Genomic DNA, 18,890 nt, shown 5'->3' on the forward strand with positions numbered 1-18,890 from the left:
CAGTAAATAACGTCACAAATACTTAAAAGAGGACAAGCAAGGAATATTTTTAAATACTTCTTTTTATGGGCCTCACACCAAACAAACTACCACCACAGCCAGAGCTGCAAGTTACTGGAAATCATAGTCAGTGGTTGTTCATTGGTCTTAATAGATATCGGTGAAATGGGCAGGAATTTCATGGTTCACAGTGTTTTACTTCTTCATGTCCAAATTTTCTGTTTTGCTTTTCTCTTTTAGTTTTAAAAGTGGTCATTAATCTACGGTGATACATTAATGTGGTGTGGGCTGGGTTTTTTGGGGGTTGGACTTTTTAAGTGTATGGCATACTTTGTCCTGTTAAAATAAGTTTGACTGAAGAATTATGCAAAAGGCTTTAATAATTTAAATACATGTTCAGCCATATGGAAACGTACAATCTGTTTTATGTTATTTGGGAAACCTACAGTTGTAATAAACTTAATTAATTTTAAAACCTCCCATCCGTTATTTAATACAACAATTTGCTAAAGTAATAATAACACTCATTCTGTTATAATTTTCCACCTGGGGATGCTTAGAGATGAATCAGGGATACAAAACTCTAATAGTGATCAAAAATCCTCTACAGTTCAGGAGGATGTAGCACTGGAGTTTAGTCCCGCTATCTCTGAAAATACTATCACTTCACCCTTACACAAGGAAATGTCATTATAATATTACACAAAATAGAAGACATAACATAATAGTTTGGTTCATTAGTATTTTTCTCCATGTAATGCTTTATAAAAGAGATGAAGCTGAAGAAAATAAAAACAGACACGTAAATATTACGATGAAGTACATTGTTCTTATTTAAATAAATTTACTTGAGCAATGTCTTCTTAAAGGTGAAAATTAAACACTAATATTTGTCTCACTGTATAAAAGTGACAGTAGTAATTATAAAGAACCCAATGGTCTTACGCTTATTTCACCCTATTCTTAAGTTTTCACAGCAAAAATATTAAAATTTGCAATATTACCAAAAGGATGCAAACCTGTCAAATATATTACTCTGAAGTAAATTAACAATTAATTCATAGGAACCTATCATAGGAACTATTAAGTGGACAGTAGTAATGGTTCTCTATATAAAATCTATCAAAAATTGTTGGAGAAAATATATGAAGCGTAGCTGATAGCTGATGAAATCTGCAATATGGCCACAGAGAAATAAGTTGCAGATCATCAAAGTTAGCTCTTGTGCAGAAACATCCACCATGAGTTCATTAATTTCATTTTTCACTGGAGAACAGCAGGAGGTTTCCATAATGCAACTGCCATAGGAAACTCATTCAACACTGTACTTCAAGCTTTACCCGTAGTTGGAACTTGCAACAGTTTAGAATTTTTGGTGCTCTGATCTCTCTTGCTCTCCGGAAGGCTACGTAAATATAAAAATCTTCACCACAAAGACAGGTCTCTCTAAAGCACTGGCAACTGGTCTTAATAGAAGACTGTTCAAAAAAAGAAAGGAACAAACAGATTTAGCTGGAGTGGTAAAACAACACTGGTAAAGCAATACAGTAACACTCTATACATAAACCAGAGAACTAGGTCTTCGTTAGAAGCTGAGAGATTTGTAGCCTATGACCTGCAGACACACAGGCACATAAACTCGTGGAGCTCAGAGGACCCTTTGCAGATTTAAAGGTGCTTATCTGTGTAAGTCTTTTTTAGTGTGTCAGCAGCCAAGCCCTCATCTTGCACCAATGAAAGCAAAGTGCACTTTCAACTATTCTGAATAGCCAAAAATGTCAAGTGATTGATTCTACCCAACCACAGGCATTTAACTAAAGCACCTAGACACAGACCCAATTAACCCAGGCTCTGTTCATCAACCACAGATGGAAAGCTGCAACCTCAAGAAGGTTCTTCAGTCTTGCCCAGCTCAAGGGTGACAGCATTCCTAGCTTACACATCTCAGCTGGGTTACTGAAATTAGTATAATGAAATTAGATGACCAACTGAAGGTGTCCCTGTATGACAGTGCTCCTAGCAACGTCCATGGAGCTTTAACCATTCACGTGATTAAAGATAATCAGTGTATGTCTGTTCTGCTTTACTAGGCCTGCCTCCAGCTCTGGGACCAGCCATAACTGTTTCTGGCTCTTCACCTAAATTAGGAAAGGGTTCTGCTTCCTACGGCAATTGTTGGCAGCTTTATGATTTCACCCTCCCCACTAGCTAGACAACAAAACAGTCCCCTTCCAAAATTTAGCAATGTTTATTTAGTTCAAATTCTGAATGGAAATTTAGCTTGTTTTATTTTTCTTCAGACATGAACTCATAAAGGACTTTATTTTAGTTAGTTAATTGAAACTCTTAAGTCAGGAATAGAGCCTATAAATCTTCACTACCCTGTTCTGGCTGGTGGAGAACAAAGCCCCCCAGATTCTCCCATAGCAAGAGGAAAGCTCCAGTATGTTACTTAGTGGGTGCCTCACTTTGGTCCTCAAGGTCCTCCCCCAAATGGAGAAGATGTTTTCTAACTGCAAACTACTCCTTCCTGGGAAAAGCTTTGTCTCTACAGATGCTGGTCTATGCACTGCTGATACACCTCACCTCTCATGGGAGGTCTCAGTACCGCTGCAGGATTAGCTGTGGTGTGGTTGAAGGTGAATACAAGGACATTTGATTTTTATTCATTCCTAAATGGAGTAATACGGAGTTTCCTTGCTTCTCACCAAGAAGGTGACTTTACCCACTTTCTAAATTATATGTGCACCACAGAACTGGCCCCTGGCCCAGCCTTTACAAGAGTTACACTGGAGCTGGAGAAGTAACTGGGTGATTCCCAGACTACCTGAGAGCAGCACAGGGAGCATTGCCACCTTATTTCTGTTCAATGAATACATGCCAAGCATATAACTTTAATTAAGACATACTGTACCTCCAGCTGTTTGCATCTTGATGTGTTTATTTCCTTCTAATCTTAATTAGAAAAAAAAGATAGAGATGGTTAAAACACTGTGACATATCACTAATTTAAAACACTATTTAAAAAAAACATGCAACAAAGGTACTACTCTTCCAAAACCAGCTACTATTATTTTGGTTAATAATGTTATTTTTCTTCATTTTTTTGTTTTGCAGTGGATTTTGGAAGCACCAGCCAGTGACTAAACTCTGTGCTGTACGTATATGACAGTAGCATTTTGCTGTATTAAATCTAAACAATATTACATGATTTCATAATTGTATGTTTATGACTTGTCTATTAAGTACCTATAAAGCTAATGCTTTTTCCCACTGTTCGAAAATATCACATGGAAAAGAAACAGTTTCCACTGGGTTTCCTATGAGAACAGAAATAAACCTGAAAGCAAGCACTTACTAACTGTTATTACTGGAATTCACCACAATGCAAGTAAACACCTTCAAAACTAAAAATAGCGCTGAGACTCTGCAAGTGCATCTATCACAGCCTCTTAGTCCTAACAGGGTTTTGTTTTCTTTGAATTCACAGAGCACTCAGAGCGTGGAGAAGCTGTTCAGAAGACAATGTACCACATTGTCAGCATCTGCTCTAGGATCCTTCTGCAAAAGTGTGTTAAAATTTAAATAAATGGGAACAATCACTTTAACGATTATAAATAGCCCCACTGCCTTAAGAGGCTCCAAGGCTAGCCAGTCTGTCTGAAATAATAATTGATTTTTAAAGGAAATACATCCTAATAGACAAAATTAAACTGAGGAAGCAGGAGAAATGCAAAACGCAACCTTCCAATACCTTTCGGTGTAGCTTTCGTCTGACTGGAAACCATGGCAGCCGCATCCGATGGCAGGCCAACATACACGCCACCATAGTTCCTGATTTAAAGAAACAATTAAAGAGACATTAGAGCTTAACTGTCACACTTCTCCCTATAATGTTGACGCCACGCAGCAGCATTACAAAGACCATGGATGGTGAGAGAGGAGGGCACCTCTGCACGAGCATCCGCAGAGTAGCCTTCCTCTCCCATGGCTATGGGAAAACTGCCTATTAAGTGCCACGTGCTTGCTAATATGGTGCCAGGCAAAAAAAAAATCTGGGTAGCTGCTACTCTTAAGTGGGACCCAAGCCTGTGAAAGGAGCTATTTTCCACTCAAGTTCCTAATATTTTTCATTAAACCCCAACTGTCTTGTGACAATAAACCCCAACTGCCCAGCTTCTTCTAGACACTGAACATATCCAACTGAGGACAGAGCCAATCTGACAGTAAGGTTTGACGCTACGACCACCAAAGCACCTCACGTCAAACAACACACACCAATTAAACAGCACTTTGACCTCTCCTCGTTAATAAATAGGACCTGCATCCCCTTGCTTAGGGCCACACTTGGAGAAAACTGTTAGTAGGAAGGAGCATGAGGATGTTGGTTACTTTCATAGGCCAAACCTCTTGTCTTCATGGCGTTGCAGAGCATACCTTCTGGCTCCGAGGTCTGCGTGAAAAGCAGGGACTGATGCAGGGAGGTGAAAATCTGGGTCCTCAAGAGCCTCTGCTGTGCCTGGAGCTGCTTGCAGAGACTCCCATCACGCTGCTCTGCCCCATTAGGTGCCAAATCACTCATACCTCCTCCAGCCCCCGGGGCTCTGAGTTGATTTGGGATTTGTTTGATGATAGAGTCATACTTCCTTCGATTCCCAGCCCAGCGGAGATCTCCCACAAGTGCTAATGCCATCTTCTGTGGCGGGGCCGGTATGAAGACAGAGGTCACTGGCCCTTATCGAGCCCATCACCTACAGCTGTGAGATAATGTGCTCTTCTTGCCATGAAGTTCCCCCCTCCCCAACTCACTAATGGGGTGGGGGGACTCATCAATATTGGTCTCTGTGTGAGATTTCCTCCCTTCTTTTCTTTTTTTTCTTTTTCTCTGCTTTGGTGCTATTGGTGGGGCTTAGGAGGAGGGAAGGAAGGATGTACATCTGGCGGCAGAATTCGCTGCAGCCTATTGCAAATAAAGCCAGCCCCGGTAGAGCACCTACCTCCTTTTGTCATCATCTGATACGGATTCTTCTGCTCTGTAACATCAAAAGACACAAAGAACTTTAGCAGATTGTTTCTTTCAGATACTCCATGACCATCTGGGTAGATTCAGGAGCAAGGGAAGAAGGGAATTATTACTGATCCCAGTTTAATTCAGGTCATCCACAATTCAGTAAAGTACTCACACAGGCACAAAAAAAGCAACAATTTTCCAATCTAATGTATAGAAGAAAGAAAAGGATTGAGAATAGATGAAGCTTACTTTTCATGACCCCCACCAGTGATGGCTGAAAGTAGATTTGGGAGCTGAAACAGGTAAATTCCTGAGTGAGTCCCCACGCTGCTCCACACGTAACAGGAACATAAAGGCTCCACACATAATAGGAACAAGTCTGGGCTGCTATCCCGCAAAAAGAGGACTGGAAGGGACTGGGTGTCCATGCTGGCATGGGAATGAGGATGAAGAAAGATAAACTTTCCCAGCAGCTGTGCCAAAAGATGTCACAGACCCTCTCCAAAAAATGAGGTACTGCAATTCCCAAAGTCAGAGTTGTTTGCAAACCAAGTAACTGTTACTAATCCTTTATAAACGGGCAATTACTTCTCTTTTACCTTTAGGGTAAAATCAAAGGTCAGTCTGTAGATCAATAGGGAGTCACTGAGGTTTGAATCCCCCCACTGAAATACTGTCTGGTGTAGCTGAACTGGAGCAGGGGGTAATCAGCATCGGTGCGAAGGCAAATGTAGTATGGCAGAGAGAAAAATTTTATTCTTACTCCCTGAGGGTATAGTGCCTGTGCTGCAGTCTCAGTCTGTGCCCCAGCATCAGTCTTCACACAAATCACTCACCCACCTTTGATTAAATATTTGGACTTTGAGCTCTGCTTGCATGGCTGTATATGGATCGGGGCAGCAGCTGCACCTTAGCTTGGTCTCCAACCTACCAACCTAGCAATAAAAATAGAGGCAAGATAATTTGAGTGCTGTTAAATCCACAGACATCCTTCACTCCTTCCCTACAGCTGGGGGCAACTGTGACAACTGCCCGAGAAGGAGTCCTGCACCTCAGGGAGCCTTGAGATTCGGCCACAGCAGTGCCCGGGGAAGGCTGCAAACAGCGAAGGGAGCACCACGACCCAAGGAGGGCTCTGCTGCGGAAACGCTCATGCACAGGCTGTTCACCCAGATATCCTCACCTGAATATTCCCATCGAAGGACCAATTGCCTGGACTATGGGGGCAATGCAAAGATACTCCCCATCAGGAGCTGATCCATGAATTTCTGATCTGCTCCCCAGGCAATAAAACTGAGAGCTGGCCTTTACCCAGTGTTAGGGCTAAATGCATACCATAGCCTTGAAAGGCATTTCTGAACTACGATCTTGAACAATAATATATGACATTTCTTACTGTCATTTATTTATTCTAAATGGTAGGTGTGCCTACTGTTTAATCATCAGGGCTGTATGCCATTACTAACCCCTGAAGTCAATGGGATTTTGGCCTGAAGTGCAGAGAGCTCATAGCAAGGTGCAGCCTTAAGTGCAAGAAAACACCCCTTAAACCTCAGTAACACTCTCCTGGGAGGGTAGCAAATGCCTTAAAAATACTGCTACAAGTTGGAAATTATCTTACACTTATCTTCTTTCTAATTGGCAGAACATTACCAACTATCCCTTCTGAGTCACCACAGTGAGTAAGGGCACACAGGTCTTTTTAATAGTAGAAGTTTGAGGTAAATTTAAGTATGCTGCTGTTTTCCTAAATGATATTCATGCAGGGCATAGCACTGAGAGGGGTGAGCCTCCTCGTCCGCTGTCTTTGCCTACATCTTACCACTGAAGAGAGACTAAGCAATAAACTCCTCATTCTCTGGCCCTCCTGCCACTCCTCCCTGGAGGAGCTAGTGCCATTTCAGAAGACGTTTCCCATCTCCTCTGACCCCACGTAGCCTAAGCCACCTTGCAGTCCTCATGCATACAGCTGGAAAAATGCAGAGACAACTTTCCTTGAGGACTGTGAAGCTGCTCTGTCCTAGCGTGGGCCAATTCCAGCTGAAGAAAGTGGAAGGCCTGTGTCTATCAGTGGCTAGAAACGAGGCCTGTGTTTTAGCAAAAAAAAAAGAGGGACTTGGGGTGCCAAAAGATCACAAACAATCATCTCTGTTGAACCAACTCAATGTGTCACAGGATTGATTTTCTCATACAACTGGAAACATTTTCTATAATCCAGATTAACCATTATCCAGAGAAAAGAATCCTTTAAAAGCACTGGCAGCTTCATGCACAGCTCAAAGCCTCTAAAATGGAGTTGTAAGAATAATAATCAATATTGTCCAACAGGAATTAATGTCAATGTTTAAAAAAAAAAAAGACTTTACTAGGCAACAGGGCTATTTTCTTCTGTTCTAGAAATGTTTTGTAATGGGGCATCATTGGACCATTACTGTCATTCTCTCACCAAAACAAATTATCCCGGTGTATGATTAAGCAGTCTAGTTTTTTTCTAAACATTTTCCTTTCTTCCTTTCCTCTGAATATCTACAAATCAAAGTCTAATTTTGCAATACCTTTTCCCTTAAATGTGCAACAGCAGATATAATCTGGGATTGTACAGGCCCCAGCTCTTGGGCTGGGTGATGACTGGGTGCAATCTGTTGTAGTCCTGCTAGGAAAGAGGAGGTGAGCAGAGACAGAAGGAACATGGAAGCGTGAGAGGGATAAGAAAGAAAAAATTCTGGTGATGGCACTTAAGGAAGAAGACATTTTCCATCCCTTTCTGGGGACTCCTTTCTAAGCAGCACAGGAAGGAGCGTTGCTCCAGTTTATGCGCTACGCATATTCACACACCTCTTGCCTTTGCACACACTGTAGCTTAAGACCCCATTTTGAAAGGTGCCCACTAATTTCAGATGTTCAAATGTCCAGGTGCCAGCTAAGGCACTGCAGCAGGTGCTGCTCCTGTGCCCACGCTGGGTGAACACGGGTGGCTCTGGGGAGCAGAGCTACAGCAGCAACACTCGACCGACCGCGTGGAAATGGGAATGGAAAGAAGCTCCTTTGGCTTCGGCAGCGGTCCCACTGCCACATCGCCCAGACTCACAGACAGGGTGTGGGGATACAGGAGTCCAGCACATCCTGCCTCTCTCCCTCTCTACCTCCTATGTGTCTCTAGCTTCTTCTTATGTCAGGGATGAAGGAAGAACCTAGCATTAAAAATATCTTTATATATCTCCATTTACAGAGTCCTCCAGGACTAGCAAGTTAGGATAAGTTTTTCTGCACCAGGAATAGATGGCAAAAGGAACTTAGCAGTCCTGTGTGCTTTGTACTGTTCTACTGCCGTGTCGCTGCATCTTCCCTCAGATGTTGTTGACATCTACTGCAGAAGAACTGAGAGCACATTTTTCAGCAGGTAGTGTAGGTGGAGTCCTGTAGCTGGTAGGCAGATTTAACAGCAAATCCACATAATGGCATTCTATTTTCAGCTAGAATAAATGTTTCTTTTGGTAAGGATTTGTCTATCCCAAGAGGCTTCCTGTCACCCTCCTAAGTTTGAAAAATATGCTTGGTTCAGCTGTCAGCTTTTACATCCATCAGTTCTATGTCCATTTGATGGTAAAAGAATCTGCCATTTTTCACATAATATTTTAAATATCAAATGACAGGCATTCACATTAATTCATTCCATCCGCATTTTTCTTACTTCAGCTTTTATGACTCTGTTCATGCTGAGCATTATAAAGACTCTTTCTAGCCATGCTCAGTAGTCCAACCAGAAATGATTCACTAAACTTTGCACAAGTGACAGACTACATCTCCTCATTTTCTCAGCGTTTCTTGCGAACAAGGGCCTGTCATTTGTATTTGATGGATTTCTTCTCAATATTTTGAAACAGGCTTGAACTGCTGTGTCCTCTCCTTCCTACTGTTACTAATCTTCTTCTGAACTTTGCCACATTCTGAATATCACTGGTGTTGCGTTATTTTCTAACATACACTTTACCCCTCCTATATCTAAGTTTTCCAGTTAGCTGTGATGTACTTCTCTCTATTAGTGGGGCAGGAGCGTTGGCTGAAGCTGGCCAACAGATCCACCATGATTTGAGGGTCGGAGTACACAGGGAGAGATCACGTTCCCAGACCATACGTCCTTCTTGTCGCCGCACAGCCCTCAGCCTCGCAGCACTTTGCGTAGGAAGATCATATCATCATCCCTATCTTACTGGTGGAGAAACTCAATGCCCAGAGGGTAAAGTAGCTTCCCTGCAGTCACCCGGGAAGGCTCAGAGCGGGATCCAGTCCTCCCTCCTTCCACCCAACTGCTCACTCCAGGAGATGCGGGTGCCTTGGCAATGAGTCGCAGTCAAGAAACGAGAAATCTCGAGTTGGAATAACCTGTTTCTGTATCAAAAAGTATGATGTAAGTAAGGACACACCTAAATGCCTTTCTGGACCAGAATCGATATGACTGAAATTTGACAGCAAAAGAAATGTGGGGTTTTTAAAGAGAATTTTTTTAATCTTTAGCTGATAAAAGTGAAAAGGTGTAAAATAAAAGCTTGCATGGATACATAATGTTTGTTAATATAAATCTGCTTTGTTCATTTCCATGAAACTAAAATAGGTTTTCTGGTATTTTACTTCCTTCGTAAAAATCTGCTGTTAAATATTAGGATAATTGATTTAGGACTTTTGAGGTCATCATTGCCAGTCCTTGTTAACAGATCTGTGTTTCTAATGTCTGACAAGAAGGCTCAACCATGCTATTACTCACACAGGTTGTTTGGCTGGCTCCACTATACTTACCTCAATGAGTAATGGTTCCAGGATTGACCTTTTCACTTCGTTGAAGTCTGCACTAGTAATTAGTTTTTTCTAAGTTATCCTGATACTTTTTTGAAACATGACAGATGATCTAACACTAATAAGTAGGATGCTCCTAGTTCAACTCCTAAAGCCTGGCCCTACAAATGCTTACACACACATAAATGCAGTTCTACATATACCTATACCTTTAAGCACAGAAACATGCCTACTAAATTCATAATTTAACAGTGCTTGCAATTTGAAATTTAAAACTACCAAAGAGCAAAGACAGAGATGCAGTTCTAAGTCAGTCACTTAAATTATCTAAATTGAACAACAACAAAAAGCTCTAATTATAAATTAAAAACAGTGGGTTTGTATTTATATAAGTACTGAGGGCATGAATGCTGCAGACTGTATCAAGAAGAGGTTCCTCATAAGCTTGCCTTCTGTAAATTTTTTATTGTCTGACACTGCAAACCCAGAAAACAGACTACGCGGGTAACACAGATCTCAAGAGTATCTGTGACAAGTGTTCATCTGCCAAGTGAGACCTGTCGTTAGAACTCAGCCATGCTCTGTAATAGCAGGGACAAGCCTGTTGTTAAGCTCTTCTCTCCACTTGTTTATCTGCCTTGACAGCCCTCATTTCTACACCAGGATTCCTCCTTCTAATTAGAGTAGTTATTCTAAATGAAGTAAATAAAACTGAAGAATGTTCCTATTGCATAACATGAAAATCTTTCCCAGGCCCCTCAGTCTCAAACTCTAGTGGCAAATACCAATTATATGAAATAGAAGAAGGCAAGACCTCGGGAGGACTTCTTTAATATTTCCTTTGACAGGAAAACAAATTTATGGCCAAATAAAGCTGTTCCTGCACATTTATGAATCAGCAAATGAAAAACGGGCTGACAAAAGCTGATCTTTTGCTGCTGCTTTTCTGAAAACCAGAAGTTGGCAAGAGGCAACAGGACAATAGAGGTTCAGACCTTCCACATTTAGAGAAAAACAGGATGGGTAGGGCTGCCCTCTGCTACACAGCGTCAAAGATAAGGGAGAGAAAGAGGAGCATATAGATACTATCTTCAGTGCAGAGAAGGTGGGTACTTTGTAAAGGAAGTCTGGATGGGTTACGGTGTCTCCTGCAAAGAGGGGAAATTTGCCTAAGTGTCTCTTTAAATCTCTCACAGGGTTTGGTGGAAATTTATGTGGTCATGGCCTTTGGAAAAAGGTGTACTGGTATGTGATGGGGAAGACTAGTCTGAAGTAACATGACCACCTCTGGCAGACAACTCTCTCAACAGAAGCAAAGAAAAGACATTTCTGTTAGAGAAATAATAAGGCAAGGAATCTGTAGAGAAGTAAACAAGACATGAAGTGGTTTTGTGGAGATGGAAGCTGTCACAAAAGACAATAAACAGCTGGTGGTGTTGATTATATGTTAGGCGCTAGATGAATCATGTATGACTAAATCTAGTATAAGGCTTGTAAGACTGAAGATAAGTCCAGGGTTACATATTTGAAAGAGTAGAGTAAGTACTTACACATCTTTAGTAGTCCCTGTGGCACCTAGAATAAAAAAAAAAAGTGCATGTTTACAAGATAATGGCATAATCCCCTAAACCAACCGATAGTACAGTAAGCATTTTTCTGCCTTTCTGTCCTAAACAACGCAGAAATAGTGACAGGAATTTTCTATTGTCAGAGAACAGGTTTCTTATGATTGTCTAGTTTATCCTTAATGATTATCTATATTATCCCTTAAGTCTATTATGCCTAGATCCGGGCCCAATTCTCAGTGGGTGAAAATGATGCTGCTGTGGACCAGTGCTCAGGTGCAGTCACTCAGGATGAGAGCAACATAGGATAAAATTCATCTTTCTGAATTTTGTATACTTCACTTTGCTCAGTCCTCTGGTGGTTTCACCTGCTACAAAGTCGCCACAACTAACCCCGGAGTTACTCCTGAATGCCTGTTTATTTTGTCGTTTGATTCAGTTGTAGACTTGGCGCTACATGTGTAAAATGCTGCTCCGCTCTTCCTGCCAGATAAACAAAGTTTTATAAAACAACTAGACAAACTAATATAAACATTGGGACACAATCCATCCAAAGCCCCAGACATCTAAAGAGATCAACAACCCCTTAATTCATCTTGCTGTTTAACAAAAAGAAAAAAGACAAAAGCTACCACCTGGCTGCCTGATCTCAGTGATTGATTTTTTTTTGGTGACTCAGATGCTTCTTGCTGGGAGAGGAACGTTCACTCAAGTACAAACTCTTTCCTGTTCCTCCCAAGTTATTAATGCCATGTTGCTATTGCTGGTATATCATTCAGCTGAGTAACCAGCAAATTATCCTTTCTATTAATTACACATGCTAGGGTAGACATTAGAAAACCTTTCACTTCTCCTTTTCCTCTTCCTCTCAGTACTTAGCTGGAAGAGGTTACCCGAGCTCACTCTGAAGAAACTAGTTGTCAATCCAAAAGATATTATGGGTTTGGAGGTAGGTTGGGTTTTTTTCAGCCACAGCACTTAAATTCTTGAAAAACTTTATTTTTGCTGCTGAAAAATACCCATAAATAGCAAATACCTTTCGTCTCACTCTGATGTGTCTAAGCATCCTTATTTTAAATGCAGAGAGGAAGAAACAGCCCTGTGAGGCCTTCCGGCACTGTCTACCTGAATGGATGGCTTGGATGGCAGAAAACAGCTAACTCTTGAACATAATATCACTCCCAATTCCTATGACTTGACTATCCCTCCTTTTCCCAGCAACAATGTAGACTAGACTTGGATAAGACTGTACACAATTTTGTTGGTATTGCTTCCATAGTCAGCAAAACCTCAGTACAGTTATATGTATCAGCAGAAGCTCTTAATTAAGCTGGAGGAAGTACGTCTATGCAAAATAAGCTCAGGTCCTCACTTTAAAACTTTATTCTACCAGGCAGCTTTCTGAGACTTTTTGGCTTTATAGGCACATCTACACAGTACTACATACAAACCTGCCAAATTAATTGTGTCCAGGTGGAAGGTTGGCATTGCAGCACTGCATGCAAACTCAATCTCAGCCGATGTAGGAGGTGTTTTCTGCTACCAAGGCTGGTTCACCCAGAGTCAGCTCAGCTGTTTACCTCAGGGCACCACCCTGCACATCTAGACAGAGACTAGGCATCAGCAACACCTCAGACAACATATGTTTTGAAAAGCCTAGCTCTATTGCTGTAGCTAGCAGGATTTTTTTTTTCCCAGAAGAAACTATTCCTGTGCTGTGCCTGTTCTGCACCAGAACCACAACTTTCTCATTTTCTCAACCTAAGCTCACTGCAAACAAACTCAGTTTTTCCAAAAAGGGTCATGGTCCTTTGTGAGGCCTTTGCCGAGCCTTTTCTGAGTCTGAGCTGAGGTCTGAGCGCTTTGGATCCTCATTTGAAAAACTTATGCCTTCCTTGCAGGAAGTATACCAAAGGTAAAAAGTGTTTAATACACAAACCGAAATCTTAGCTGAGTGAGAACTGTGTACCTACAGTACCACTACATTTCCCGATGGAGATGCTCAAGTTCCAGTCAATCACCAGGCACACTTCAATGCCATACCCATGTTCAATCCCATAGCTGTCTTCAGTGCATTACAGTACACATATATTCGTGCTTTGGGGACAGGAGCTGTCTCTCAGACCCATCAACTTGGGCTTCGTGTAGAGCTATACAGCTATGAACCTGTGTTTGAGAACAGAGATGTGCCACTAGCATTCACACCTGGCAGCACTTGTTTCCTTTGAATATTAGAGAGGGTACCGCTGCTGAAAAATCACTGCAGCATTTTGAAATGCACCTCACACAAAACCACTGAGAACTAAGTGTGATAAAAACAAATTCGCTTTTTAAGATATCATTTTTACTATTTATAATAAATAAATACATATAATAAACAAACAAATAGTTTGCTTTCTATCGTTTTTATAAGCACAAAGAACCAGGTTATCCTCACTTGCATTGATGGGATTCCATTGATTTCAGCAGTAATATTTCTCATTTTCACTAGTAAAAATGAAACAAGAGCTTGGTCCAAATTCACTTGCGTACCACTAAAGTGCCTGAATATAGATCTGAAAGTATTTCCAGTTTACAAAGCAGTTTTCTTCCTGTAAGACTTCTGAGCTTGCAGATGAACATCACTTCAGTTAGGTGGCCCATAAGTATCTCTATGTAAAAACTCATAAGGTTTTCTTCATTAGGGAGCCTGAACACTCCTTATACATAGATTTTATTTCACAAGGAACCTAATAACATCTCAGTTTGTACAGACATGTTTGTTTTTAAAGTCCAATCCATTCACCCTCAACCCTGTTACTTCACTGACATATTTCTCTAACTCTTCCATGTTTAGTGAGCAACACATTATTTCATAGCTTCTCAAGTTTCTCCTGCCAGAAGTTCAGCCAAAGAATCTTGTTTACTACTGATTCACAAACAGTGCATAGCTGTTCCATAGCAGCAAGGCTTAGTGCTCTCGTAGCCATGATGGTTTAGATATATGACTTGAGAAAAGCCTCACATATTTCAAAGCTTGTCCATTTTTTCTCACTATATCAGCTTGGCCTAAAAAAAAGGCAGCGCTTGACCCTACAAACCTCGATAGGTTCATGTTGGTTTTGTTTTCCAAACCCTGCCTAACCTCAGCAACAGACAGAGGGGTAGCCAGGAAGCTGCATCCACAAAAAACAGGCATTACTGAATTGTCCTGAACGACCCCTCTGCTCACACCATCTACATAGTAGGACCATGGGTGCATCTTGGCATTTTAGAGCTGCAGGGGGAAAAGGAAGAATACAGCCTGCGGAATAAACGAGAGCCATTCAGCTACACATTGCTCTGAGCCCAAGTGATTACAGAAGAAAAAACATTCTGTCCAGTGTAGTGGAGCTGTGATCCCTCAAAAAAACCCCATGGCATTGCAACAGTCACACATGAAGAAGGACAAGAACGTATCCCAAAGTATCTTCCATTCACTGAGAGGGGGTTTTGCACTTTCCAAACAACAGCAGCTTGTAACTGGTGACCCTGCAGGATTTCAGTAAATGCAGGACAAATGTAAAAGATGGTTGAAAGAAATTGGTAGCCACAGACAATATTCCTCTGTGCTGAGAAATGCATCATGAGTGAATGTGGAAGACAAAAACTTCAGAAAAACATAAAAAGGATGAGAGGCAACCACTTACATGAATAAAAACATGGATACAAAAAATGCCAGTATCTGACTTTAGAGCAGATTATGAAACATTTTATTTTCCTACAATATTGCAAATACTTCAAATTGTTACAAAAAAAGCAAATAGAAACCTCAAAATTACACATACATGCATGCAAGAGCTAAGATTACGAAAGAGTTTTCTATTGTAGGCTACTTTCTGATTTGCTCCAAAAGACAGCAACATGGAACCAAGTCCTAACATCAATGAATTTATTCTATTTATATCCCAGTGTAACCGAGGACAAAATTATATCAATTTACTTCAAATTGATTACTTCTTCAACTCATCAGGTGGAGTTCTGCACATAGACTTGACCTAATCAAACATTAATTTTAAAAATTAGTTGGATTTTAAATAGAATGGCAGGATGGTTTCCTGGGCATTCTACCAAAGTTGAAGTTAAAAAAATCTGTTTAAACTTGGTGTGAAAGTTCTCCTTCCTCATAACTGTATTTGAAACTCTCCACAGACTAACAGCTTCTCTGTATATTTAAATTAAGGCTAGACTGCCAGCCTCCACTGAGTACCATAATTTAAGGTTCTGTCATTGCTACTACAATTGATACAGAAAGGAGGAGGCAGTTAAAAATTGTTACTGAAGCAATACTAGAATGAAGGGAAATGCCTTAACTCAGAAAAAAAGTAAATTAACGTTTAAGGGCATATTTTTAAAAGACCGAAAAAGAAGAGCTATTTTGGAGCTTCTAAAACACCGAGAAATAACATGAAAGAAGTATATGTAAAGCAACATAACAAAAAAATCACAAAAATAGCAATTTGGTAATAAAACTTCCTATGGATAATGGGAAATTTAAAAAATAAATATAATCCATAGTTAACAGTTAAAATAGCGAGGTGATTTAAGAAGGATGTGTATACATCAGTTTACTCCCATAACAGAAGTTGCCATTTCTCAACTGAGGAGCCTTTTGCCAGTGTCTGATGCTCTGGAAGGAAAATTTAAACTCTGTGAGTTATATTGGTGTTCTGGAGTACTGCATCACAGACAGAAATGTTATTCTAGATCACGTCTATTAGTTTAGATCTCGCAGACCATAGGGCTGATAGCTCCTCTGATGTCATTCTAGCCATGCAACAGAAGATAATATCATTAGCTGAGCTATCATTACATATACGTCTGCTTAGGAAAAATTGAGTTAGGCTACAATAGAAATTTTACCAGAGTAAGAAAATGGGGACTAGCATAACACGTTTAATGTATTCTGTGAAGTATGCTACAATATTATCCTTAGTCATATAATACGACAGAGAGTGTTACAGGTTAATTATATGTTATGTACCTCTAGCTTTGACATTACTGACTGTAGAATAGTCATAACTTTAGCACTGAAGATGTAGTCATGCTGTGCAAGACACAAAATTAATTTGTATTTACACAGTGTTCATGTCTTTTGGTAAAATATTGAGTTTCACTTTCCTTATAAGCTCTAGGATTCTGATTAAAAATGGTACGTCTTCTCCTTCCCCTACATAAAATAATTTTATTTTTATTAGACACACTTTGTAAGGAATACTAAATGGAAAAAATAAATAGTAGACATCCGACTTCTTACTTTTATTACCAGTTGTTCGTTATTTTAAGACCATAGACTGCATAGAGCTATTGCTGACTGACCGTGGTGAAAGTAAGAAGAGAACTGGACCTTTCAGAGCTGTATTTGCTTTGGAAAGGTCTATCAGTGCAACAGTAATAATTCCATTATACTAATCATGTGTTTTACATGGCATTGTTGTTTTTCGCCTCCGCTAAGCCACTGGAGATCTGTGGACCATTTCTAAACAGTATGCAAAAGGTTGCCACAAAATGCAAGTTCAAATGCATTATGAATAACAGTACAAGTGAGTTAAACTACCAAAGGGACCATACCTTCAGTAAAAACAATTTATGAATCTACAAGCCAAAAACTGTTGAAAATAGCTGCCTTTAATGCAACAATTAACACATTTACTTAAACAAACAAACTTTTAGTTCAACATAATTCACTAAATACTACTGCTGTCAGAGGTAGTCTATTTGAAATTTACCCATTTGTGTTCTGGCACAAGTTCCACAGAGTGGCCAGATCAACACTAATCGACAAGCTACCACAAAGGGATTAATAATCAACTCAAAATTTTCCTCTGAAATTCTCTGATACTTGGTCTGGTCCTTTTAGCCAGCAAACAGAAATGGGAAGTGAACAAGCATCCCCCCAGCAGTATGAAGCCACACTGGTCATATACTGCAACAACTTCCAACCACAGCAACATGGGAATCGACTAATGGGAGAGAATTAATGTGTGCGAACAGGAGAGCTCTAAGAAGAGTGCTGGAAGTTCAACAAGCAAATTCATACAGTGTATTCTTTATGGATGAGAGGCCTCTGATAGATACACATGATACCTGAAACCTAATTTGTAATCATTTAACAGGAATCAAGTAAGCAATAATGGCAGCAGCAATAAAATGAGTGTGAAGCGTAGGGTTTAGTGGGTAAACCAGCAACACACCACACAGACATAGACACATACATACAACTTGGAGAAGGCATCGTCATTCACACTCAAAGATATGCCCAGTTCTTTAAACCGGGACTAGCACCACCCGAGGCACCACCGAAGCTCTGGATAAAGTCACAACGGTAAGAGATGGAGACCCAGTAGTTCTAACTGGTCCGGCCACTATTTTGCTGTGTATTTTCGAGAGGTTATGAAGCTAACAAGTACATCTGAAAGACTTAATACAGGTACTGGAACAGATGGCAATGTTTGCCAAGTGCAGTTAGGTTGAAAAATGATTGAGAAATGCTCATATTTATAATTACATGGTGAAAGTCCACTTATCAATTTCCATATACTTTCCTTTTTTGCAGGGGCTGCGGGGGGAGGAAGAGCAGAACAGCACCATCTTCCCAGATCTTATCTCTTTTGAAAATAACAATGAACAAATAAGGGAGCCGGCCGGACACGCCAGCCAGCACCAGCGGTACACATTAACATGCAAGAAACCTCAATCTTGGAATATCCTCCAACTTCTCCGGCAAGCAGAGGAGAAGAAGTGCCCCAAATTCATTTCCGAAGTGGCATTCGTGGCCTTATAGGGAAGCAAAGAGGATGGAGCTTACACCGCCGGCGGGATCCTCAGGTCCAGCTCCTGGCCTGGGCTCGCCGTGCCCACGACGGCTACCGCTGGAGACGGTGACCCCCACGGCACCCCGGGCACCAGCGACCCTCCGGTGCTCCCCGACGGGCCCCCCATCACCCCTCTCTCCCCTGGGCAAGCGGATCAGCCTCGGGAAAAGAAGATGCTCTTGCAAGAGCGCGGACAGCGATTCCCTCCACTCGGACGGGCGTCCCCTCCCAAACGGGCAGGGATGCAGCCCTCCCGGACCCGTAGCCACCCCCCCTCACCCTCCCCAACCCCGGCAGGGCTGCCCAAGGGGATGCTGCCACCGCCGCTCACCCGGCCCCCCCACTGCCGAGGCCGCCCTACCTCGCCCCCCCGCGCCGCTGGCCGTAGAGTTCCCGCAGCCCATGGGCGCTGCCCCCGGCCGTGCGGTGCGGAGCGGAGCGGTGCGGAGCGGTGCGGAGCGGTGCGGCGACGGGAGGCAGGCGGCGGCGGGCGGAGCCGGGTGGGAGATAAAGCCGCGGGGACCCCTCCTCCTCCTCTTCTTCTCCCTCCTCCTCCTCCTCCTCCTCTCCCCACCCATCGCCCGGGAAACCGCCGGCCCCGAGCGCCGCCGCCCGGCCCCTCGCTGCATCCCCCGTCCGTCCGTCCGTCCGTCCGTCCGTCCATCCCCGGGGAAAGCCAGCCCCGACCTG

The 18,890-nt window shown here is 41.8% G+C and overlaps 1 protein-coding gene across 4 annotated transcripts; it reads right to left on the reverse strand.

Annotated features, from left to right (window-relative positions):
• Window positions 1–360: 360 nt before the first annotated feature.
• On the reverse strand, window positions 361–18,687 carry C19H12orf75 (chromosome 19 C12orf75 homolog). 4 transcript variants are annotated; one of them, XM_075051096.1, is made up of 6 exons: window positions 18,562–18,687; window positions 11,353–11,377; window positions 4,998–5,033; window positions 3,755–3,834; window positions 2,915–2,950; window positions 361–1,478 (listed from the first exon to the last, which is right to left on the reverse strand). In XM_075051096.1, the coding sequence occupies exons 1-6, from the start codon at window positions 18,602–18,604 to the stop codon at window positions 1,468–1,470; spliced, it is 231 nt and encodes a 76-aa protein (XP_074907197.1). In that variant the 5' UTR covers window positions 18,605–18,687; the 3' UTR covers window positions 361–1,467. The 4 variants fall into 4 exon arrangements, with proteins under 4 accessions (XP_074907197.1, XP_074907199.1, XP_074907195.1 ...); XM_075051098.1 differs by lacking the exon at window positions 18,562–18,687 and adding an exon at window positions 12,819–13,459; XM_075051094.1 differs by lacking the exons at window positions 4,998–5,033; window positions 11,353–11,377; window positions 18,562–18,687 and adding an exon at window positions 4,438–4,973.
• Between the last annotated feature and the right edge of the window lie 203 nt (window positions 18,688–18,890).

The sequence above is a fragment of the Buteo buteo genome, chromosome 19 (assembly GCF_964188355.1).
Source record: "Buteo buteo chromosome 19, bButBut1.hap1.1, whole genome shotgun sequence".
Classification (NCBI taxonomy): Eukaryota; Metazoa; Chordata; class Aves; order Accipitriformes; family Accipitridae; genus Buteo; species Buteo buteo.